Source organism: Sinohyriopsis cumingii, chromosome 1 (assembly GCF_028554795.1).
Source record: "Sinohyriopsis cumingii isolate HCF-2022 chromosome 1, ASM2855479v2, whole genome shotgun sequence".
NCBI lineage: Eukaryota > Metazoa > Mollusca > Bivalvia > Unionida > Unionidae > Sinohyriopsis > Sinohyriopsis cumingii.
In genome coordinates, this window is record NC_142961.1 from 181,433,568 (window position 1) to 181,458,986 (window position 25,419).

General features: G+C 35.6%; 1 protein-coding gene across 1 annotated transcript in view; it reads left to right on the forward strand.

The window, feature by feature from the left end:
• LOC149808494 (uncharacterized) overlaps positions 1–25,419 on the forward strand; it is a 192,735-nt gene that overhangs the window by 148,751 nt on the left and 18,565 nt on the right. The window contains exons 10-16 of the mRNA XM_089969873.1: positions 2,389–2,556; positions 3,408–3,625; positions 6,194–6,512; positions 7,667–8,612; positions 13,429–13,771; positions 18,553–18,822; positions 24,062–24,119. Coding sequence (XP_089825999.1) covers positions 2,389–2,556; positions 3,408–3,625; positions 6,194–6,512; positions 7,667–8,612; positions 13,429–13,771; positions 18,553–18,822; positions 24,062–24,119 — 2,322 coding nt within the window. The remainder of the gene's footprint in view (positions 1–2,388; positions 2,557–3,407; positions 3,626–6,193; positions 6,513–7,666; positions 8,613–13,428; positions 13,772–18,552; positions 18,823–24,061; positions 24,120–25,419) is intronic.

Genomic DNA, 25,419 nt, shown 5'->3' on the forward strand with positions numbered 1-25,419 from the left:
GGCCTAAAACTTGGGTGAGGAGAAAATAATTTGTGCATATTTGCCTTGCTAACAAGCTGACTGAACTGACAGCTGTTGAAGCTTTCATACCAATCCCAATAGACTTTACATTTATCTGACTTTGTGGTGATTTGTGAGCAAAAAAAAAACAAGTGTAAAGGACCTTTAAAAGATCAAACCCAGTTAATAGATTTAGCTAAAGAATACTTTGTATGATGCCAGTTCAGTAACTTGGGTTTTTCAAAAAGAAATTTTTCCTTATGGACAAGACCAAACTTGGTGTGTGGGTATATTGACAGTATCTGTGACAAGTTCATTGTCTATTCATGATATCAGACCTAAGGTCTAAAGATATCAACTGAGATTTTTATACTGCACTTGTGAATATGTTATCTTAAACATATAACAAAATATATTTGCGACAAAAAAATGAATGCTGAAATTTCTTAAGAATATCGGAGATGAATTAAGAAATCGGCAATAAAATAAATGTACTTCTCATCTGTTTTGACAAATTCTTTTTGACCTGTAGGTCATCAGTTTATTTAATAGAATCTTTTCATTTCTGACTTGAAAATATCAGAGTTGTTCATTATTATTATTATTCCCAGTTTCCAAATTTTTCATTATCTATGTTGATGTTACTTGGTTAGCAAGTCTATGTAAATATGTTTCTTTTTTTATGTCCTTAGCAGTGTCATCTGTTCTTTCCTCCTTCCCGGGTGGCTCCTATGGTAAACTTGCCAGCTTAGAGGGTTTTTTTTGTGCCGCTTTTCAGTATTTAGATTACAATAGTGCTAGCTGCCTAAATGAATCCATGCTAAAGAGGTTGGTAAATTCTATGCAGAATCTAGAAATAGTCTGGCTTTTCTTGGATGTTCATGTTGATTATGTTTGGCTTAGTGTCAAACTGAACATAAGAAATAAAACCAAATTTGTATATGGCTGTCATAAGGTGGGGCATATTATGTTGTGTTGTTCATGTATTTGTTTGTTCCCATTTTCATTTCCTCACTATAACTCAAGTTGTCCACCATCTATGGTAATCAGATTTTGTGGATGTCTTGAAATTTGAGTAAGGACGGATCCTATTAGTTATATGATAAAAAAACTCAAAGGTCAAGATCGATGTGACTGAAACAAGAATTTGAGTTCTTCACTGTCTGCAGTCACCAAAATTTGCCGATAGCTTGTACTTGGGTCAGAAGGTCAGAATTAAAGGTCCCTGTGATTAGAAGAACAAAATTGGTTTCTGAACAGTAATGAGAGTTCTCCACCATCTGTTGTCACCAGACTTTATGGGTGGTTTGTACTTCAGCTAAGAAAGAACCCATTTGACTTTGTTGTCGAAGGCTCAAGCGTACAGGTCAAAGATTTTTGCACAAAAACTCAAGTTCACCATCTACAGTTACCAAGCGTTATGGATGGCTTATTGGGGTCAAAGAACCAAGGTTACTTTAAATAAATGAAGAAAAAAGGTTTCTGTGCATAAATGAAGTTGTTGACCATGTACGTTGATCATTGTTTAGGAGTAACTTACCCATCGGGTATGGGGATGACTTGGGTAAGAAAGAAGCCTATTGATTTATGGATCAAAGGTTGGAGTCTCTTTGACTGAAAGAAGAAATATGTTTTTTGCGTAACTTTGATACCTTGACCAGAGTTTGTGGGATGGATATGGTATGGTAGAGACTTATTTATTTGGGAGTCAGGGTCATTGTGGCTCAAAGACATTTTGGTTTTGTAAAATGGCTTTTATTCAAGAGTAAGTTCCTTAACCAAAACTGTGTGGATGGTTTGCACTTAAAGAAATTTGTAGATTCAGAGGTTAGAGGTCATGGTTATGGGCTGACTGATGGAAGATAATTGTTTCTGCACATTCAGTTTAGTTTATAAAGATCTACCTGGACCAAAGGTCAAGGCTATAATTAGCAGTTGGTTAGTAATCTTCAAAGTCAACCATTGTTTCTATAGAGAGTACAGTTAAATTGTGCTGTTCACAATACTGTTGTTGGCAATTAATGATGATAATGATCGCATGTAGCAAAGTCTATATAATAATAGTAATAATAATAATAATAATAATAATAATAATATTCCTTGAAATATGCTCAAATTACGTCTCATTTTTAAGATCATATAATTGACTCTTTAATCTCATATTCATTTTTATGGAAAATGGCTAGTTTGCTTTGTGATGATGTGATTGCAGTGGTTGTAAGATTGGTTACCCACTTAAATGGGATGATCATTAAACAATCCTTATGAAGAATTCTCAATTTTTTAAGTTTCTGATATGTCCTTTTCAAGAAATAAACAAAAAATTAATTTCTTTGCTAAAGTTTTTGTTTTCATTAATATCATGAACTGTGTGTTTATTTCTTTCAGACGATAGAGTATGATGATGGTGAGGTTCTTGTTCCTCCTCCTCCAAGGACATCCAGAAACAGTCCTGACTTTGAGGTTGTCACCAGTTTAGGTGGATACCCAGGACCAGGGGCCAGATTACCTCCCACAGGAGCAAACCAGGCTGGCTCTCAGAAGGCTGGATATGTGGTAGGTGCATTATTCTCTTAGGTCTTTTGACCTTCACAAAATTATTTTGTTTACTGTAGTAATCTACAGAGTAATTTTGATTCTTATATATTGATATTTTCATTGGTTACAAAATGTCTTTAGACCATTTAAGGTTTAAGTTTTCAAAATGGCTTTGACCTCAGTGAGCATCAGTCAGTTGTCATATTTCCATGGGACAATGAAAAGTTTTCAAAATGGCTTTGACTTCATTGAGCATGAGTTGTCATAAGATCATTGTATTTATTTTCATGGAACATGAAAAAGTTTTCAAAATGGCTTTGACTTCATTGAGAATGAGTTAGTTGTCATAAGATCATTGTATTTATTTTCATGGGACATGAAAAAGTTTTCAAAATGGCTTTGACTTCATTGAGAATGAGTTAGTTGTCATAAGATCATAATATTTATTTTCATGGGACAATGAAAAGTTTTCAGAATGGCTTTGACTTCATTGAGAATTTGTTAGTTGTCATAAGATCATTGTATTTATTTTCATGGGACATGAAGAAAAAAAGTTTTCAGAATATGATGACAGAAGCCACATTTTGTTGCAGCCTAAATATGTTATGTATTTCTGCTTCAGATGCCAGAAGTTTAGACATTGGATCATATTGGACATTAGATATAGCTGTTATATTTTCATTTTCTCTTTGAAACATGCTATGCTTTGATAATTGCATGCTTATTATAAAATGTTCAAATTTACTTTATATTTCTTTTAGTCCTTTCGGTAAATTAGTAAACTCTAATACATGAGAGAAACATTTTTTTCTCAATACATAGCCTTTGTTAATTTTGCTATTGAAATTTAATTTACACAATCTTTTCAGCCATCAAAACCAAGTGAAAGATGGCAGGGATCCAGGTCTGAGGCAATAATGGATCGACATTCAGTTATGCCACCTTCTCCTCGTCCCAATCATCAGAAGTCTGTCTCACCAACAGTGGGACCACCTGGACAGTATGACAACCCAACATTTACACCAGAATTGCCTCACACCAACCATAGTGGAAAACATACATCTAACCAAGATATGGTTCAGACCAGGTGGGTGCTATCATTTTGACATCCAAGGAAAAGAATATTGTTCTGAGAAATTACTAAAATCAGTGGATGATATAGCCATATCATGAAATGTTCATTAAATAATAGTATACAGTTCAGAAGAAATGTATGAAAGAGTCAGGATATTAGTGACTGCTGTTGTTGTTTGGAAAGAAACTCTGTAGATATAGACAGATTTTATTTTGATGTTGTTGTTGTAGTGTTTAACGTCATTTTTCAGCACACAATAGGCTATGCATGGCAGCCAGTATTAATGGTGGAAGAAGAACCTGGGAAAATCCTGGAAAGAACCACCAACCCATGCGAATCTACTGGCAAGCTTTCTCACATACCCACAGTAGCCGAATCCGAGACTTGAACCCACACAGACAAAGGTGAGATGACAGTGGTCCGTAACGGAGAGCGCTTTAGACCACTTGGCCACTCGGGGCCCCTTTTTTATTTTGAGTTGGTTTGCTATGTGATAATAGGAACATTAGCTCATTTGAGCTATTTTACCAAACTGTAAAACGATTTAAACACTTACTATTGCACCTTTAGAATATGGACAGAGACATCAGATAGGAGAATTTTAAAGAAGATAATTTGTTTTTCTATGCAAATTATAGGTAATGTGAACTTTGTAAATGATACATCATTTTCGGTTGAAGATGGTTCATTATGATGACACCATTTGCAAATTTTTCAAATGAATGGCAGCTATTTTTTTGACAAACATGACAGAAACACTGCACATCAAAAATGGGGAGAAAAAAGCATCCAGCACTTAAGTGTAAGCAAGAATAGGTCACATTTAGGGCACTTAAAAGCAAATCTGCAAGAGCAAAGACAAACACTACACATGGAGCAGATTATGGCAGCAACAGCAAGTTGTTTACCTGTGTCTTCATGATGTAGCATTTACACAGTAAGCTGCCAGACAAAGGTCTTTTAGAGGAATTTAAAGGTCTTACCATATAAGATCATTTGAAAAATGTTTCATAGAAGATTTCAGAGTTAACTGTATCTTACCCAAAAGACTGTAGCCCATACATTTATGTTCTGGCATTTAGAATTTCCATGGCGTTTGTATACCTAAAAAAGTAAGAAGAATTTTGAAAATTCTGTGTCGCTTAAGTATGTTGGAATTGTTTGTTTAAAATTGTGAAAACTTCAGGTACCAGCCTTCATTCTTTGGATCTTGGGAGTTGACACATTTGCCAAATCCAAAAGTTCAGAGTAATGTTTTTTTTGTCTTTAAGTCAAACCTTAGAGTTCATTAATGGATTGTGTTTATTTTGTGGGGACAATAGGTAAAGTTTGCCATGATGAAAGAGTGATATAATAACAATTATTCTTCACTTACGAGGTATTTTTCAGCTTGGCATGTTGAAACGGTGAAATATTACCAGTCATTCTTTACTTATGAGGTGTTTTTCAGTTTGCCATGATGAAAGAGTGATATACTGCCAGCATTTCATATTTACAAGGTGTTGTTTGAGTTTGCTTGAGAACATTATTTAGATGCTTTTTTGACAGTGATTGGCAGATTGAAGTTTAGCATAAAATCCAAAGCCAATCCCAGAAGTTTACTGAATTTTCATAATGTCTTTTAGTCCCATTATTGGAGAAAGTCCTGAGACATTAGTTTTACTCCCTAGTTGAAACGCTTATAACTTAGTGTTTGTTTTTGTTTCATTGTCATAAAAACAAAGATCAAACTTCTGTCCCCCCAGTTTCCAATGTTGATTTCATATTTAGGGCATGGTGAGAATAGGCAAGTATGTTGTCATTGGCATAGTTATGTAGATCAGAATAATTTATGATAAAGAAAATATAACTAATAAAAATATTAAAGATTATGTGATTGTTAATTGTACCTTCAGGTACCACTTTATAGATATTTTGCCAATGAACTAGCTGAGTTTCCTATTTTGACACATTGACTTCTGTTTGAGAGGTAATTTACCATACAGTTTAATTCCATCTCTGAAACTCCATATGCTGCCAGTTCTGGAGCTGGAGTTTATGGGGTAAGCAGTCATCAATCAAAATAGCTACAGCATACTTGTCTGAAGCTAACAGACTTGCACCAGTAAAATTAGAGTAGTTTGTACTGCTGAAACCCTTTCTGAAAGCAGAAGTGTTTGGGTTTAAGATCTTGTCAAAATAATTATCAATTTGGTCATTTGTTTAGAGAGTTTTGGTATTGTTGGGAGAACACTAACTAGGTGATAGATCTGTTCATAAATTGGATTGTCTTTTTATACTGGGACATTTTGGGCTGCCTCGAGTCTGGTTGGAAAAGTGTAGTTTGTCACTTTGTTTATAGGACTAATCAGTGGTAGACCTAAACATTTTAATAGTTTGGTGAAATAAGATATCCCAGATAACTTCATAAGCTGATATCAAATATGGATTTAGCTATAAAGACTTTAGTCATGTGAGAGAAATAACCTACAACAATAAAATATTTTAAAGAGATTGACTGCTGGTAGCCATATGTAAGAAAGAAACATACAATAACAATACAACTTAATATTTATTGTGCTTATATTTATTCTTTTCCAGACCAAATATTGAAGCTGGCAGTGATCTCCGTAATGCATGGAATAAATTGTTTGGTCAACAGAATCAAAAGCAAAATGGCGGACAGGATTTCAGGAAGTCCAGTGACTCTTTAAAAAACCCTGAGGCACAAGTACAGAGGATGCCAGAGAGGGGGGAACTACACCAACCTAACCAAATGGTTCCCCCGATCTCTGATCGTGGGGATGGACAGAATTCTAGGCAGATGGACAACCATGCACCTGCTGGACTACGATTACCTGACAGGGGAGAGAATCGACTCCTAGGAGGCAGTTCCCAGCAGTATTCAACTCAGTATTCTGTACGGAATAGCAGATCTTGAACCTTTACATGCATTCCTGATTGTTAACAGTTTCATAATGTATAGGCATTTTATATTTTCTGGTAATTTTGTCATGCAAATATTCAGACTAGCATTTTAGTTCTCTTGCCTAACTGGATATACTTTACTTTTATGGTAATTCTGCATGTATCAGGTTTTTTTACTTTGGGAACTTATATTCAAGAGAGGTAAATTTAAATGTAAGCAAGGAAATATATATATATATTAAAAAAGTAATCAAAGTAGAGACTTGGGCTGGTGACCGTGTAGTGAATAGATGAATCATAATATATGCTGTTCGCATGAAAACAAGCAATAAGCAGTTTTGGGGAAATTTCTGCATGATTTGATTTTCACCCACACACATTTTAGTTTATAGAAATGAAATGAAATAAGATGATTGGATAATTGCCAAAAATTCAGGATGCATGTTTGTTAGAAAAGACAGTTACACAAATTTAAGTATACAAAAATTACCTCTAACATGATTGTATCCTCATGCTTTTTAATATAAAATATTAAAACAAATTAAATATTCATGTTGATTAATGAATCCATTATACTTAAGCCTAATATTCATCACAGAAATTCTTTGTATACTCTTTGCATTTCATTCGTTATCTTTTAATACAAAATTACCATAAATGTGCTTGATACTAATCATTATCATCAAGGTTTGAGGAAATGTTTGCCATTCTTCAAAATTATATAACCTAGTACATGAAAATTGTATCCAGGAAAATATAGAGATTTGCAGTATCCACATTTAGCTCATCTTGAAGGTCACAACTCACAGTACAACTTTCAGTTTTGTCTTTTTTGCCACAAAAACTACAGAATATAAGACATTGAGATCCACTTTCATAACTCCAGTGTTAAAGTTGTTTTGGAAATTTTTATCTCATTCTTGCGTGGAGTCATCAGACTTTCACACATACAACAGAACACATCAAGTAATCAACCAAGACACATGTAATTATACAGAACACATCAAGTAATCAAATGGAACACATTAAGTGATCAAACAGCCAAGGATAATTGTCATCAGTGGCATTTCTTGCACAAGTGCAGGTATTTTTATTAGCTAGGTTTTCATTTTAATTACTTTTTTTAAATGTACCTTTTTTTCCTAGGTTAAGTTTGTTCCTGGTCCTGTTCAGCTGAATGATTCATCCAAACCAATTCGTCATCAATCAAATACCGATGGCAGAGCAAGTCCTGTTGGTCAGAGTTCAAGTACTCTGGGTCAGCAAGAAGGGTCAACATCAAGTCAAACAAGCTCAATGTCACAATCTGAAGCTGGTGCTTCAGCAGCGCCATCTACATTTGAGACATTTGGGAAATTTAGGATACCATCGGATTCAGAATTTGCCATCGGTCCAGCTGCCAAATATCCTGAACATGGAAGTCGCCCATCATCGGCCAAATCACGGCCTCCAGTGTCACAGAGACCTAACATGGGACGACAAATTTCAGAGGAAAACAGACTTGGTTTTCTTCATCATTCAGTTCATGATAAATCAAAATATAGTGAAAATCTGGAACATAAAGACAATATGTATGTTGATATGACTCCAAGAAAATTTGCTTTAAAATCAGGTTCACAAAGGACGCCTCAGCATTTGATGCGAGGACCTGTGTCCTCAAAGAGGGATAATGCTGGACATTTTAATAGAGGATTTAGTGTGGATGAAAGTGATAATTCTCAGCTGGATGTTCAAGAGCATAGTATTTTTGATTACGAAGCTTCACATAGTGAATCTTCGTCACGATCTGTGACACCACCCCTCCCACCATTATCCCCAACGAATACCCCTCCGGATTCTTTGCTGTCATCTCCAAACATGTCACCTAAACTCCCTCATTCCCTCAGTGCTACAAACATTGCCGTAGACAAGACCCCCGATCTTTTACCTTTCTCCACTAGACCTGACGGTATGAAGCACAAGCTTCAAATATCATCAGAACTTCAGTTCAGAATGGATAGGCCAGAGAGGACAACAGTGAAACATACTCATACACACAATTCTAACAATTCTCACATTCCTAACATGAAGATGGGAGGAGTTAATGTAAAAGGTATCAATGGCTATATTTATTTATGCTTAAAGTTCATGTCTGGTCAGAAAATGAAAGAATTTTCTCTCAGAAATTGTCATGCAGACATAAAGCAGACCTTCCTAAAACCAATTTCTTGATACAATAGATGCCACTCGTGGATCTCCAATGTGCATGCTAGAATAGGACATAAGCAGAGTCACTAGTCCACAAAAAGGGCGCAGAGCATGTAAACTTCTTGTAAAAGTGTACCTAGTTCCATATTATTTTACAGGGGATGACATATCCAGTTATACCATTTCACCAATTTAAAAAATGTAGGATACAGCTAGAATTAATTACCTTTGCAAGATTTAATTGTTGAAAAATGATGGAAACTTGTGTACATTCACTGCCTCAGGATATAAGAGGATTTGACCGTTTTGTGTAGTGTATCCAGAACACGAGACCCCGTTTTTCTCAAGTCTGCCTTTTATTTAGCTAGAAGGAAAACAAATTAATTTTGATCTTAATATAAAACTGTTTTCATATTTGCCTGGACTTGAACACAGATGCCAAAGTTATTCTTGTGTCAAACATTTTGCCAAGCAGGTTCAGTTATTGAGTTTACAGAATAGGTTTAATCCTAAAACTCTAAAAATGATCAGATCAATATATTCCAAAATTTGCTCCAAATCTTGCTTTATTCAGATGTCTGTAGAGGTATTTCAGGACTGAGTCTCCCCCAAAATTTGCCATTTTCACAAAACCAGTGGAATGCCATTTCCATATATTTCCCACCTGCTTTGATATAGTTCCGACTCCATACACTTATTGATGGATTACTTACCAAACTTTAGTAGCCTTAATCTTCATAAAGAAAGACATTTTCATCTGCCACATTGGCACATTCTAAAACTTGATTCTGGACTGGGCACTGTAACATGGTACAAAGACAACATGCTAATCTGGAATATGGGGCAAGGTGCCATACACTACTGTACTTGCCTAGCAGGAACACTCTTTGAAGATGTACACGAAGTAGATTCAGTCATTTATAAACAAGGAGTAGGTTCACTCAGTTACAAACAATTTATTTTCATTCCTTTTAGCCCTATTAGAATTGTTTGTCACAGGGAATATTGTCTGAAATAATGTAAAACCTAACTAACTTTGAACTAGGAAGAAAGTGGACTAAATTGTCAGGTGACCTCAGGGTTGATTGGACTGATGTGGCCCCACATGTTAGTAATTTTTAAAGATATATCTATAGAGAGAAGTAGTTTTTAAGTGATGGAAGAAAAGTTTAAGTTCAGTATCATATAAAACTTGTTTAAACGTTTATTTCTAAATGATGTGCTCATTGGAAGCCCCACACATAAATCCAAGGGGTTGTGCAAAAATTATCCCATTTGGGCCCAATGTTTACAAAGGCCATTCCTGGGTGACCTGATGTTAGCGGACAAATTTGCTAATCAGCAAAGTAAATTAGATTAACTAAATGTTGCTGCTTGTTGGATATGAAAAATTCTTGAATTCCTTGGAAAGAATGCAGTTAATATGCTTTTGTATGCTTTGAATAAGTTTTAAAGATATTTTTCTTTATAGGGCCCTGAAGTAGTTTTATTCATACTTCCACTTTTCCTGTTACCTTGTATACAATTAGGATTTGGTATGAAAATATAAAGCTTGTTTCCTAAAGTTTCCATCTTCCCTTGCATATTTGAAAAATGGTCACTAACAGTCAGCATCAAAGGGATATTTTAAGCAAATTTTGCTTTACACGTGGTCTTTCTCTTTATCATAGGTAATGCACACATTTTTGTAAAAGTTCTTCTTGCAATTGATATATTTTACCATGTTATGATATCACTTAATGCTCAGGGGCCTGTAGGCCATCATTATTCAACTATCCTTTAATAATTTCCTTAACAGAGTAGTTTCAGCTTGTTTTGGTTGTTTTATCTTTATTCTGCCCCCTGCATGAAAGTCTATCCCTCTTACAGACACGTTTTCATTGCAGAAGGGGTATGAATTATGGGAAGGAGATCTGCATTACTGCATTGTTTCAATCCATTACTTTTTTTTTTTTTAATATACTTTATTTGAGGCATAATAAGCTATATTTTAAATATCATATTTCATATATTTGTTTTTGTAAGTCAAGTCCAACTGCAGACAGCATAGACCCTGATCTGGTTTTTCATTATGCACTGGCAAAGCAGGGTCTGTATTGTGTGTTTTATTGATTACTCCAGACAAGCATACGCAGATCTGCCAGCGCATTATGAGATGTCAGATCTTACGTTATCGTATGTCTGGAGATTAAAAAAAACTTTTGATTAATCATGAGATTTTGTATGAATCACTATTTTATTTTGTAATGTGTTAAAAAGGCAAGAGTTATTTCAGTTTGATATTCAGAAATGGTTAAGCTTCCTTTACAGACTTGTACAAATTATGATTGATACATTCATGTTGTTTCTTAAATTTAAATTCTGTTTGATATTAATATGTGGGTGTTACGACTCTGTGTTCTTAAACTTAGTAAAAGAAAAAAAGCAAAAACCAACAAGTTTTGTAAAATTCAGCAGATAATTTATTTCCCTGGAATACAAAAGTGAAAATTTAAAAAGAATGTACAGTATTGTGAATTAAATCCCAGTTAGTCCTAAAAGTTATTTCACAAGTCTAAATGAAAGAAGTTCCAGTTGAATTTCAGTGGTATTCCCTAATGTGCTTCAGTATTAAATATGTTGATATGCCTGTAGTCTTGAACATGTGTGTATGTGTGTGATTAGGATTTTTAATGTAGCTTTTAAAAATATTCAGTCACATCGCTATGATGTCTGCAGTGTGGCAGTTTATAGTGATGTCTAGCACTGGGGCATCATGCTGTAGACATGTAGCATGATGTTCCACCTAGTCACATTATCCTGACACCAGTCCAACCTGTCCTGACACTAACCTCTTAATGCTGAGTGCCTAGTGAGGCTGCTGTTAGTACCATTTTTGTAAGTCTTTGTTATGACTTGGCCAGGGATCAAACCCACGACCTCCCGCTTCCGAGGCGGACGCTGTAACCACTAGGCCACTGGAGCAGTCTTGAACATGATAATGTGCCAATGGACTGGAGTGTGATGATGAACTAACAGTCTTTTGATGTATCACAAAAATATGATCCAAAATTCTCTCTCAGAATTCATTATAATTCCAAATTATTGTTTCTGTTCAAGAATTGTATTGATGCGCACTTTGTATTTCCAGTCAGTAATAATTTGAATAAATAATTCTACCCAGATGAAAAACTGAATGCAACAGTAAGACTGATTCTGCTTCAAGACGTTAAGGCAAGATTAGTAATTTTTCAAGTAAACAGCACTATATTAAAAACTAAGATACAATCATAGAACCATGAGGAGGGTCAAAAGTTCATTTCTATAATATTCTAAGTTGTCAGCAAGATAAGGTCTATTACTAAAATTATAATAAAGAACATGGCAAACATCAGATACAACAGGCTTTTCCATGGGGTAATAATATTGTCTTATACTCAGATTAAGATAAACTTGTTTACCTCCATTGATAATGATCCTAATATTTAATATATACTCACTAAGAAATATTAGCTATGTATTATGTTGTTTACAAAGCCAATGTCCCTAGTCAGGTACACTTTGAACTTGATTATGGACTAAGATTAATTACAAAATACAATTATACATAATATATAATCCTGGAGAAAAAAGCCAATAAACAATACAAATTAAATATACATAACAGTGGGCAACAATATTTCCCTCAGTTCATATATTATTATTATTGTTATTATTATTATTATTATTATTAACATTTGTACCTTAGAATGTCATATTGGACTTGAGATATTGAAAATAGTTTTCTTTTTTTAATGATTGCCAACATTATGTGTTTGTTTCTTCATTTGTCAATTTATATCCACCTAAAAGAAATAAAGTTAATTGGAAGTTGGCAACTGATGTATGTCTGAGGTTATGGTATAAATTAAAAAAAATGACATAAATTGAAAGCATTGGTGCTCTCATGTTTATCAACGAGATGTGCACACATGCACAATCAATGAGCTGCATGTGAGTAACAGCACATGGCATAAAACCGAGCAAAGTGGAGCAAATTGAATGTTTTTTCTTCATTATAAATGGCATTAAAATGAAAATGTGTAAATCAAATTGGTGTATAGCAAGCATCACTGATAATTAAAAACACATCAGCACATGAAGACTTTCCATTACTTTCCACAGCACTTTACCTGGGCTGCCTTAGCAGGATTTGATTCTCCAAGCAACTGATCCTAAGTAAGGCAACCTAACCCAAGAAGTTGACTTGGGCTGTTGGATCAGATTATGAATCTGCATTCCTCTGATCCTGAATCAGGCATGCCAACCACAGCAGTTGACTTGGGCTGTCAGAGTGGGATCTGAATCTGCATTCCTCTGATCCTGAATCAGGCATGCCAACCACAGCAGTCGACTTGGGCTGTCTGAGTGGGATCTGAATCTACATGCCACTGATCTCAAGTCAGACACACTCACCAGTGAGCCACTACAGCTCCTTTATATAATTTTTATTGGGTTCAGAATAAATCTCCAACTGAAATTTATAGGTTTTTTTCATATCCAGATCTGCTTAGTTTTTGTCATTGATTGATGTCGTGTGAACATGTCATTTGTAAAAATGTTTTTGTTAAATTTTTTTTTTTGATAATCACTTTCAAGACAATGTCTGCATCAGAAGTAATTTTGAATTATTTGCTTCTAACATGTATATGTGTGTCTGTAATAGGTAACTTTACTGGTTAAATATTGTTTTACTAATACAGGTGCTAATGCAGTTGACAGGCATGAAAGTGACAGCAGGAGTGATCTGTCATTTGATATTGATGACACAGTTCTGACTGTGGATTCACAGGAAACAGAACAAAACCAGATGCATGAAAACGCACTTTCAGTTCGTGAGGCAGAAAATGTAAAAGAACAATTAGTACGACTAGAAAACATGTACCATGACCTTTTAAAATCTGTTGGCAGTGAGAGAGATCCAGGTGCACATGGGCTGAGGACTCGCAGATGGAGTATTTGTAGTTCGGATACTAGCTCAATTAGAAGAGTCTCAAAACAGAGTAAACCTCGTCATGGTTATCATCGGCAGTCCAGAGAATTTAAGTAAGTTGAAGAAAATATTTCCCAGAATCTTGAAGTATACAGCTTTTGGTTCAAGTACTTCACAGTGTTAGGAATTATTGTTGATAGGGTTTTGTGCCACACCACGATACAAAACAGGCATATACTACTAGACTGGTCCATCTATCCATTGCATGTAAGTCAATTTAGTAACCCATTCATATTCAATGAACACTTTGCTTTTCTTATCTTTTATTTAAATTCTTAAGATATTGGTATCAGTTTTAAAATATCCTTCTCTAGCAGCCTATGCATAACCAGGAGCAATTTCAGGCCCTGAAAAATAAAATTGAATTATGTATATGAGGCCTGTTCTAACAGTCACTTGATATAGTAACCACCTGTCCATAGCATACTTTCTTATTGTTTTTCTCATTGATTTTTATTTGGATGGATTTCATCCCACAAAACCTGTGGCAAGCTGTCTTATCTCTGTTTCCAAGAGAAATTTATGTTTCAAGCAATAAAGCACTTGCCATGTTTATTGTTGCATCCAGGATGTATTATCATGGTATCCCCACCCCCAATTCTGCAAGCAACCCCAGCAAGAATGCAATAGGTTGATCCAGTTAGGCTTAACCAAATGCATATTCTGTTTGAAAGAGGTCCATTAAACTCTCTGTTTATGGGAGACAGCTTACCCAGAACCCTGATTAAATAGTAAGTTGTGGTACTCATTTTGAGGGGTGGGGGTTGATTGGAGGGGAATGATCTGGAAATTCACCTTTCTTGTAAATGCCTGGATGCAACACTGTAGCTCTTTAGGCCTTTCAACCTTGAAAGACAGTCAAGTTTATGCAATGAGACATGGCTCAATTTCTTATAATGTGGAGAACTGATTATTCAGAGAAGTTACCTCCCTTGATTTAATTTGACAGTTCTCTGTAGTACATCAAACAATATAGAGAACCATTTCAGTAGAAAATGCTTTTCAAGAATAATTGCTTAAATATTTTTCTTAAGCTATTTTATTAATCTTTTATTCATTTCTTTGGTAAGAGATTAAGGGAATAAAAATTTGCATGTATAATTAAGTTTGCTTGTATTCAGATGAATGTTGGTATTTGCTTATGATCAGAGAAAAGGAACATACTTATTAGTGTCATGCAAGTATATCCCTATGATCCTGTTGAAAGTATCATTATATGAACCCCCCAATATTCTTAGTATTTGGATTTAAATTGCATTTGTGTAACAAGCACCTGTCCAGATGATCAGAACCACAGTTGTTTAGTCTGATGAACTTCACTGGACTGCATATAGTGATCAGTAATGCAATTAGATTCTACAATTATTTTTTTCATCTTTGCTTGTTGGAAAAAAATGGAAATGCATTTATTAAAGGCAGGTTTTCTTTTTTTTAAGATTATAAAAGCAGAAAACTATGTTTTACCATGTCTTATGAAAAGTGTGACTTAATCAAATAGAAATTTATATATGTTGTATCATGTCTTATGAAAAGTATGATTTAATGAAATAGAAATGCATAAAATGGAAACTGTAACAAGATAACCAGGTTGAATTTCAGATTTATAACAGAACACTTTTGATGGTGATACAAATACAATGTTTGTTGATGAATGACTTGAATGGAAAAAGAATTATGATTAATACATACACTTATTAGATCCAAATATTGGACAAAATAACTATCTGCATGAACCTAATAATGTAACATAACGTGAATACAAGTAAATGACCTTACACAGTGTAAGGGCAAAGGTTAATGATTCAAAGTAATTTCACACAACAAGAATGATGTATAGTATACAAATAGTAAAAATGATTCACGGTAATTTCAAATGACGAAAAGAATGATGTTTTACTCAAATAGTAAAAATGATTGTACTTTACTCATATGATAAATGTATTCACTCAAATAGTGAAAAATTAGGTACTTAAATAGTAAAATGATGAAATGATGGGACAGATATCATACAAAATATATTTACAGTCTCAAAACATGGGGTATAACAAACCCCAAAATTAGCCCACAGCTAAAAGATTACATGTATGGAAGTTACACAAAACACTCCATCACCAGAATATTTGGCTACCAGTCACACTGGTCAATCAGGCAGTCAGCATTACAGGTAGTCACCAACCACCATTCAAATCCTTGGTCAGGCAAGCAATCAGCACCCACCAATCGGTCAGTAATGCCCTATAACCTGCTAATCAACCAGCAACACACTGTTCAGTCAGCTCTACGGCTCCTATGGTCAGCTTTACAGAGACTATGGTCAACTTCTGTGGTCAGCTCTACAGCTGGTACCCCGTTGACTCTGATCATATACAGGCATAGATGATAACACATAATGGCATTATATAAGGTACGCTATACAAATTACATTATCGGCACAACATTACAAAGCAATAAACAGGTTCAGAAGTGAACCTACCTGTGTCTGATAAAATATTTGCATTATACTATGCAAGTTGGAGTTACATAGAAGATATATAAAACTAAACACGGTAGTACAATAGTTGTAACCTGCAATATACATAAGAAATTAATAAATAACTCATACCTCAACAGCTGAAGTCCTTAAGTAGACTGCTCACTGACAAGACATTCCATAAAGATTTTGTTCTACTGTGAGGTATTTATACACATATGATGTAGCCCTACATCATCTGTGTGCTTGATGAATATCAGTTTTTCCCATCAAAAACACTTCGCACATGCGGCATAGGATGAACCAAACTCACTGTTTCAAAATATTTTACAATATACATAAATCACCCTCGGGTATTGTTGTACACAAAAAATGAGACCTGAGTACATATATTTAATAAATAAAGGGATTTATACAATGCCGTGACAGAAACAACAACATTTAATTTACAATAAATTAAAATAAATGTTGATTGTTTTCAGGTCTGTCTTGACAAAAGGTTAATGATGTGATCACATCACATAATTGGTGGATGCTTTGAGGTCTGTTGTGACAAAATGACCAGGGCTCAAAGAAAATATTTTTTTACACCAACCCAGGTCTGGTGACTTTAAAAAATCACAAGTTCTGACTCAAACTCCACAACCACTGACTCCAATTCCATATGTCCACAATCGCCCTTTTTTCCACTATTATTTATCATACAATGTTGCAGTCACTGCACTTTAAATATGAAATGGTAAAACTATATCATATTCAATTTAATTGTGTGTTTATTCAGATCTCAAAATATTTCACATAAATCAGTCTTCCTCCATGTCCTGATGTCAACCATTGTCCAATTGCTCTATCAGTATCCTATTTACTTGTTGAATCATCAGTGTTAATGTTAATTAGCATATGAATCATATACTGTTTCTCTTTACACTTTTGATGTTGATAGATACTTCTTAATATGTTTAACCAGTGTTAAATTACACCAGTGTAAGTGTGAGCAAGAGACAGGTAAATTATTATTCATTAAACTTTCACTTGAAACATTTTGAACATTGCAATAGGAATTAAACAAGCCCATTAAATAAGAAATCAGATTAATTACTTTAGGGTATTTGCTGAAGTCATTTTTAGTTTGACTGCTTCTGGCTGGTTTTTGTAATGCGCATTAATATCCAAAATGGTATTTTGTCCTACCTCCAGCAGAATCACATTTGTGTTAAAGCCATGTGGGCACTAATTATAGGTAACCCATGCAGTCTCTTTGCCATTCATTTGTCTCGTGCTTCACTTTGTACACAAAGTTCATAGTCTTTGATAGAAGTATGATAGGTAGAGAGGCATACAAGGGAATAAATGTTAATAATTTACTATCAGTGGTGGTGGTTTTTATCTGTCTTGACAGAAAGGTAATTATGTCATCACATCAGTGGTGGTTGTTTCTAGATCTGTTTTGACAAAAAAAAAAAGTAATTATGTCATCACATCAGTTGTGGTTGTTTCTAGGTCTGTCTTGACAGAAAGTTGATTATGTCATCACATCAATTTTGGTTGTTGCTAGGTCTGTCTCGACAAAAAGGTGCTTATGTCATCACATCGATTTTGGTTGTTTCTAGTTCTGTCTTGACAAAAAGGTGATTATGTCATCACATCAGTTGGTGGTTTCTAGGTCTGTCTTGACAAAAAGGTAATAATGTCATCAATGATGATTGCTTCTAGGTCTGTCTTGACAAAAAAGTAATTATGTCATCACATCAGTGGCGGTTGTTTTTAGGTTTGTCTTGACAAAAATGGCATTATGGCCTGATAAGGGCGAAAAATACCGTAAAGAATCTTGGAATATCCTGTTATGATTTAGCTTTAGATTGAAAATAATTGATTCAGATCCATTAATGAATTGAACTTTGTTCTGTTCTCATTTGTCATTATTTGTTCTGCATTTTGCATTTGTGCTTTCTGTTTTCTGCAAAATGTGTTACGATTTTATTTACTTTTTTTCATCATTTGATTTAGATTCATTCTACATTCTGTTTGCATTCATTCAAAATTTGCACTCAGTTTTCATTCCAGTTTGCATTTCATTTTTGTTTTACAGATAAATTTCCCCATTTCAGGATCACTATCTGTTGTTGATTCTTTCAAGCTGCCTACTTAATTCTTACTGTGTAGTAGAATCACCTTTATAGAAAAGACCCTTTTTAACTGGTTCCAGGTGAGGTCATTCATTGTAAATTCTGCTTGATGAGATATTCAATTAGAAAGCAGTCTTAGCAGCATACAAACGTCTGATACCTCTGCCATCATTATCCTTTTCATCATAGCTATGGCTTTGAACATTAACTTGTATTGGGTCTTTTTTGTTTATCACAGGAACATCAACAAGAGGTTTCAGAGACTCGAGTCACATGTGGTAACGCTAGCCCGCAGTGTTGCCCACTTGTCCTCAGAAATGAAAACCCATAATGAAATGGTAAATGCAATGGAAAATCTGAAGAAAGAGGTGGGAGAGATTAAAGAGGGACAACGAAGCTATGCTCAGCGACCCAGGAGTACACCTTTTGATCCAACAGATGATTTTGAGAGATTCAGGGGTTGGGTACCATCATTAACAAATCCTAAAAGGGTCAATAAGCTCACAAAGTAAGCCATTTTACAATTTTTTTTGTTTTGCAAAAAGGGTTAAGCATCTGACTGATTTAATTGTCCAACCAAGCATCATTCCATGTAAGATTTATGGGAAAAAAAGTTTTGTTTCGTTTTTGTACAGTTTAATTATTGAAGGGAAATTGTGTCACACAATGTTTAAAATAGTTTCAGACATTTTTAGCCAAATAAAAAGGGAAATAGTTTTAGTACAGTTTTAGAAAAATGAAATGGGAAATTTGTCACAGAATAGTTCAGATAGTTTCAGTGCATTTTCAGCAAAATGAAATGGGAAATGTGTCACAGAATAGTTAAGATAGTTCCAGTACATTTTCAACCAAATGACACGAGAGCAGTTGAGCATAAAGAAAAAGATTGTAATGTTTATTAAATAAAATGGAATGTGAGAAAGAAAATTTATCAGCCTCATGAAAATGATAGCATCTGAACATTTTTAACTACAAAATATCTGGGACCTTTATTTCTCCTTTGAATATGTTCCCTGATCACATTAACATTAGGGATGTAAGCCTTTTACTTCCTGCATTCATCCCTACTGAAATTACAAAAATTTGTCTTTTCTGTCTGTATCAGATAGCATGTAATTCTTCCCATTACCTCCCCATGCTGCCACCAGCTGTCACCAGTTTTTAAGCCTCAATCATATACATGGAGTTGACATCATGCTAGAAACATCATGTAAATCCATGTTAATGTTGATCTGAATTTTAGCCATCCATACAGGAATTTGGATTTATATTGTGTATTATTCATTAATCTGCAGGTGGTAAACATTATTTTTTCTGGTATTATAGCATGTATGTTTGTAATTCATGTTTAGTGTGCACTGCCCATTGTTTGCTCACTCAGTCACTGCTGTTGTTTTAGTGATTTGTTAACATGCTTTGTTGATTTATCCATTTTTTTGGGCATCGTTTCGGTAAAACATGTCAACACAATTCGTTAGTGCAAGAAGTTCCAGGCCAGGGAGGACGGGCATAAGCTGTGCCTAGAGTGTACAGAAATGTTCTTCTCCCTTACCTTGCAGTGTCCATGATAAATGGTCCAAGGATGTATGTGTCACTGTATAGGAAAAGTCAGAAAAGTGGGGGGGAGGAAAATTTTGAAGGAAAACAGAGTCATACTATTTATTCATCCAACGACAGAATCTCTTGCGAGCCTTGTGGATGTTGCTGGGTTCCTACCCCCACACACACATGCACACCAAAAGTGCATTGTAAAGAATCATCTGCTGCTATCACTTCTTTTGAAATGGGGGAGCAAGTCAATGAGGTTTTGCTGTTACAGATAGTTTCATAGTCCATCCAATTACAGATATGTCAACTGGTTCAGGAGATGATGACACAGTTAATTAGTTCTGGGTAAATTTTGCCCTTGTATCCTTGTCTTCCACAGATAATTTTGACACATTGATGGAGTGTCCCCCCCGCCATTTCATGCAGCCTGTTGAACATATGTCCCCCCAACATGTCTGAGTATGGCCTTAGACCCTGTAAGTGTGCTCATGTTTTTTTTTTATATACAGATCTATTGGATCCATCTTATACTATGCTGTCTCACTGGAGTGTTCCTGGCGAGCCTGTCATTTCAGTTCAGTGATCTTACTGATAGATCCATTTGTCTAGCTATGCCAAGTTATCATCTCTGTACAACTATGGTTATATTGGTTATAGGTCAATCCATCCAGCTGTGCCTATGACACAGCAATACCAGTGCCAACTGCCTTCTGCATAGCTGGCAGCCATGCTGACCTTGCTTCTGGTGAACCAGCTGTCCACATCAATACAACAAAAATTTGTCCAATGTAGCTATCTTACCATATGTTCATGGCTTACCCTAAGGGAAGTTACTGTGACTTATATAGAGATGACAGCATGCCCACTTGGGAGGATTATCTAGATATGGAGGGAGTCAGAACCTGAAGAGGATACTACAAATGGTGAGTGAAGATTCCTGTTCAATTAGGTGTAGTTGGCTTCAGAATGTCCTTGACCCCCTGCTGCCACACATGACTATAATGTCAAGGCTGTTGTAGATATTGATGATGAGGAAGAGACTCATTGATCTGGCTGCTTCCCCATTCAACAAAGATCAGAGGTTAATGACCATCTGTCAGGACAAATATGTGATCTGGGAAATGCTAAGGTTTTCTTGTCTGAAAGCCAAGTACCAGTGATGTTTCATTATCTGGTACAAAACACACTCGGACACTCCTGGTTCTGGATGAGAATTTGTTGGATGTCCACATGACTGCCCTACTTTTCACAGAGTAGACAAGAATGTCTTCCATGCCACATCAAAGGTGGTTCAAAATGTTGTCGCCAAGACTTCGATGTTAGACTAGGCCTCATTGGTGATTTTCTGACCGGCCAAAAATTGGGGCAATGAGCATTCCAGGGAGGTAACAGTCCAGATTGCTCAGGTCATTAACATTGTATGGTGAATGCACTGACTGCCTCAGTGAATCTCAACCTGATACAGTGTGACTCATGTTTGCGGTTTTCTTGTTGTTCAAGCCACATCATGCAATATGGGTGATGCTATTTAGCTTGCCATTATTCCTTGTGGGCAAAATTGAAGTTGGGAAGCAGGCAGCTCAGGATTTACCCCTCCAACTCACCACCCACCCTACAAAGTCTTTAAAGACCAACTGCCCCTACCACATCAGAGGGACAATAGATGAGCAAAAGGAAAAAGTTTCTGTTACCTTACAGGGTCAGTTCAGATCCCAACCTAATGTCAGGAGGTAACCACCTAAATTTACATGGGTGGAGAGAGTCAAGAAACCAAGTTTTTCCTCCAAGCCTTCTAACTCTCAACATTGACCCACAACCTCCATAACCCAGATATTTTACTGGAATGCACCAGACTCCTGCAATGCCATTCTGGATAGATCAACCTAGTCACTCCAAGAAATCGACGACAATCCAAGTCGTTTCAGAGGGGACTGATCCATACCCCTCCTCTTCCACTCCCTTCTTACAAACTTTCCGTTGGATCTGGAGGAGGACAATATTCTGCAACATATGGTCACTTATTGACATAAGGAAGGTAGAGATTATGTTAAAATCACAATCTCCAGGGTTTAATTCAAGGTTTTACTTTGTACAAAAGGACAATGGCAAGTTATGGACAATCATCAATATTGATCAGACTTGTGCATACTTTCATGTCCCTATCCACCTGGTATTGTGAAAATTTCTTTGTTTTGATTTCTGCAACAATGTTTACCTGTTTCAAGGATCTTCCATTTGTTCTAAACATCATCCCCTAGGTTTTTACCAAAATCATGGATTTTGTTGTGACCCTGTTCTGGTTAACTTCATTTAAAATGATGGCAACATACTTGGACAACATTCTTCAAAAGATATTGCAAGTTCTACTCTTCTCAAGCGCAGAAACTTTCTTCTATTCCATTTGAATCATCTCAGTTTTCTCGTGTACTGGGGAAAAGTTTGACCTTCATCCATCCCAGTGTTTTATTCATCTGGGTATGGAGTTGATCATTAATCTCAGTCTGGTATAACACCTTCTGTGTTTGGATAGTACAGTGCTATTAATCCCATATCAGCATACAAATCAGGCTCATTCAAAGCAGACTCAATGGCCTGGCTGACATTCTCTCCAGGAAGGGTCAAGTCAGTCCTAAGGAATGGTTCCTCAATCAGTGAGTTCATCACATTTATGCACATTGATGGTGTCCATTGATCATTCTGTTTGCAACAATGTGAAGTCACAAGTTGCCCACCATGGTTTCTCCAGTTCCAGACCCAGAGCTTTGTCTGTGAACACACTATCAATCTATTGGGATATTTGATGTGCCTTTGCCTACCCATTCATGTTTTTGGTAATGAAAAAATACAGAAGTTGAGTGGTCAGGGATGAAAGATAATTCTTATAGTCCCTCTCAGATGGGACAAGTCCTGGGTCAACAGTCAACTTGATCTTGTGATAGATCTGCCAGCCAAGCTGAAACTTCTCAAACAACCATGGTCATTGGTGTTCCACCCTTGCCCTAGCCATCTTCTTCATGCCTGAATCTTTTCAATACAGCTGTGCAAAAGATAGAATTTTAGACTTTAAATTGTGGGGAGAACTCCAAAGGCTTTTGAGAAAAAAGTGGCATGTTTTCAAGGACTGGTGCCAAGTCAATAGCATTGACCTTCTGAGTGCTTCTATCCCTCAACTGGTTGGCTTTTTTCTCTGGCTTTTCAAAAAGCAAATGTTGGCCCCAGTTGCCATCAAAGGCAACCACTCCATGATATCTGACACATTGAGACATCATGGCAAAAGAGATATAGTTTATCATAAATATCTGTTGCATTTACTAGCCAGTTTTTATTTAGCTCAACCTAAAATCCCTCACCATTTCCAAAATGAAATCTGTCCTGGGTTTTAACATGGTGAAATTCATATAAATTTGAGCCTTTATCCCAAAACATGTTTCCTGACAACTTTTGCATTGGCGTGCTGGGTCATGCCGTCCCTTTCAGTTGACCCAAACTGTTGTAAGTTAAGATCTGATGGTTTGGTGGTCCTCATGATGCAGCCAGACTTTTTGGCCAAAAAATGGTTACAGTCATTGGGTAATGAAAGAGTTCTCATACATTCCCTTTCTTTGATAGACACATTGAGAGCAGTGTCCATTCAAGACGCTGTCCATGTCCATAAGCATTACTTGAAGCACACAGAGACAAGTCATAGCATGTGCTAGGTATCAACTCATGCTCCCAGTGAGGCTGGGAAGCAGAATATCACCCTTCCCCCCAACTTTATTCCCAAGAAGGACACCCAAGGTATAGGTATTATGTTCAGCATTTCCTCCTCCTATTATGTATTCTCTTAGCATTAATATGATTTGGGAGCGTATTCAAAGGAGGAGAAAGCCAGTGTTATGACTAAATTATGTTTCTTCAAGAATACTCACCCAATCAAATTACTTAAAAATCCTCCCAGCCACACCAGCATGGAAGTATTCTTGTTGGTATTTTGCCTGCTAAAAACTATTGCATCTGGAGGCAGTAAATGGTGTGTGGAGGTGATAGACGAGCAATTGCCTTTAATCTGTATGATATAAAGAGAAAAAATGAATTTAACCTATTTTAGTATGGCTGGATTCAGGATGTAGCAGACTTGTATCAGAAATGTTAATGCAATCAGATAAGTATTCTTAGAGAAGCTTCATTTACTGGAAAAATTTGCTTTCTCTTTTCAGGTTTTTTGGACAAGAACCTCCACTTTTAAAGATTTTCTTGACTAAATTGGGATATGAGGTAAATATCAGAGAAAGTATGACACCTACTATTAACTGAGAAGTCTAAAGATCTTAATCAGTATATTGTCACTTGATAAAATGAAACATGTTTAAGGAAATTAATCCAAACAGCTTCCTCTATTATTAATTCTTGTTGATATATTAAGGTTCTGTTTTTGGTAGCAGTGAACAGTTTCATAATATTGGCCATGGGATGAATCTTGAAATGAAGCGATATGCATACTTTATTTCCTGTTGCTCACAGTGATTTATAAATGCTTGAATTAATATTGTGTTAAAAGCATTTAATGACGAATGGATGATTTTGTTGCTGAAATTTATACACATGCATTTAGCTCAAGATGAAGTTTTGGCTTGTAATGTGTATGAGCAGCTACCTATTTTGTCCAGGCCCTGTTTGTATCCATTTATGGAAATTTTCTTATTGAGAAGACCATATTCCTTTGGCATTCAGTGTTACTGTCTTATTTGTGAAATATGATTTATTTTGTTGGTTCTTTCGGGGTTTGTAAACCATGGGTTTTAGGGATTTTCCCTCTGTTGAATGGAAATGGGTTGCTATCGCTATCAAGTGGGTAATCATAGAAGTATCAGCTTCACCAAACTTGCTTGTAAGACAAGCCCAACTGCAGTCTGCACAGACCCAGATCTGCCATTGCATAAACAAACAATACAGACCTTGATCTACAGGTGCATTATACTACAGCAGATCAGGATCTTTGTTTGCAGTTTGACTTGACATTTTAACAAGTATATATGGTATCTTTTTTATTGATTTATTTTTGTCCATTCCAATCTGGATGTACCTAAAAAATTGATTAATGCTATTTTAATGTTCATTTACATTCTGTTCAGGTTTTCTTTTTTAGATTTTAATTTGATATTTGAGATTGATATTATTCACATCCCTGAGATTAAATTGTCATTGGAGAAAAATTTCTTTAAAAAACTTGTGCTCATGAAAATGACATGTTCTCTTTTCTTACATATGGATGTGTAGAAAAGTGTACTTTTCAGTAAGTACATAACACTTTTTCACCCTAGGAATTTGAGTAATTGTAATGCCATATATCCTGGCTTATAAGTCAAGTCCAACTGCAAACAGCATAGATCCTGATCTGCCATTACATAGCGCATTGTCAAATCAGGGTCAGTTTGTTTGCTTTTCTGATAACTCTTGAAAAACTGCATAGACCCTGTTACGGGGTACAAAAGTTGCAAACAATAACATCCAACACAAAGTATATTCCCAGCCAATTTTTAATGTTCACCCAAGCTAGGGCTCAAGACGACTGCTC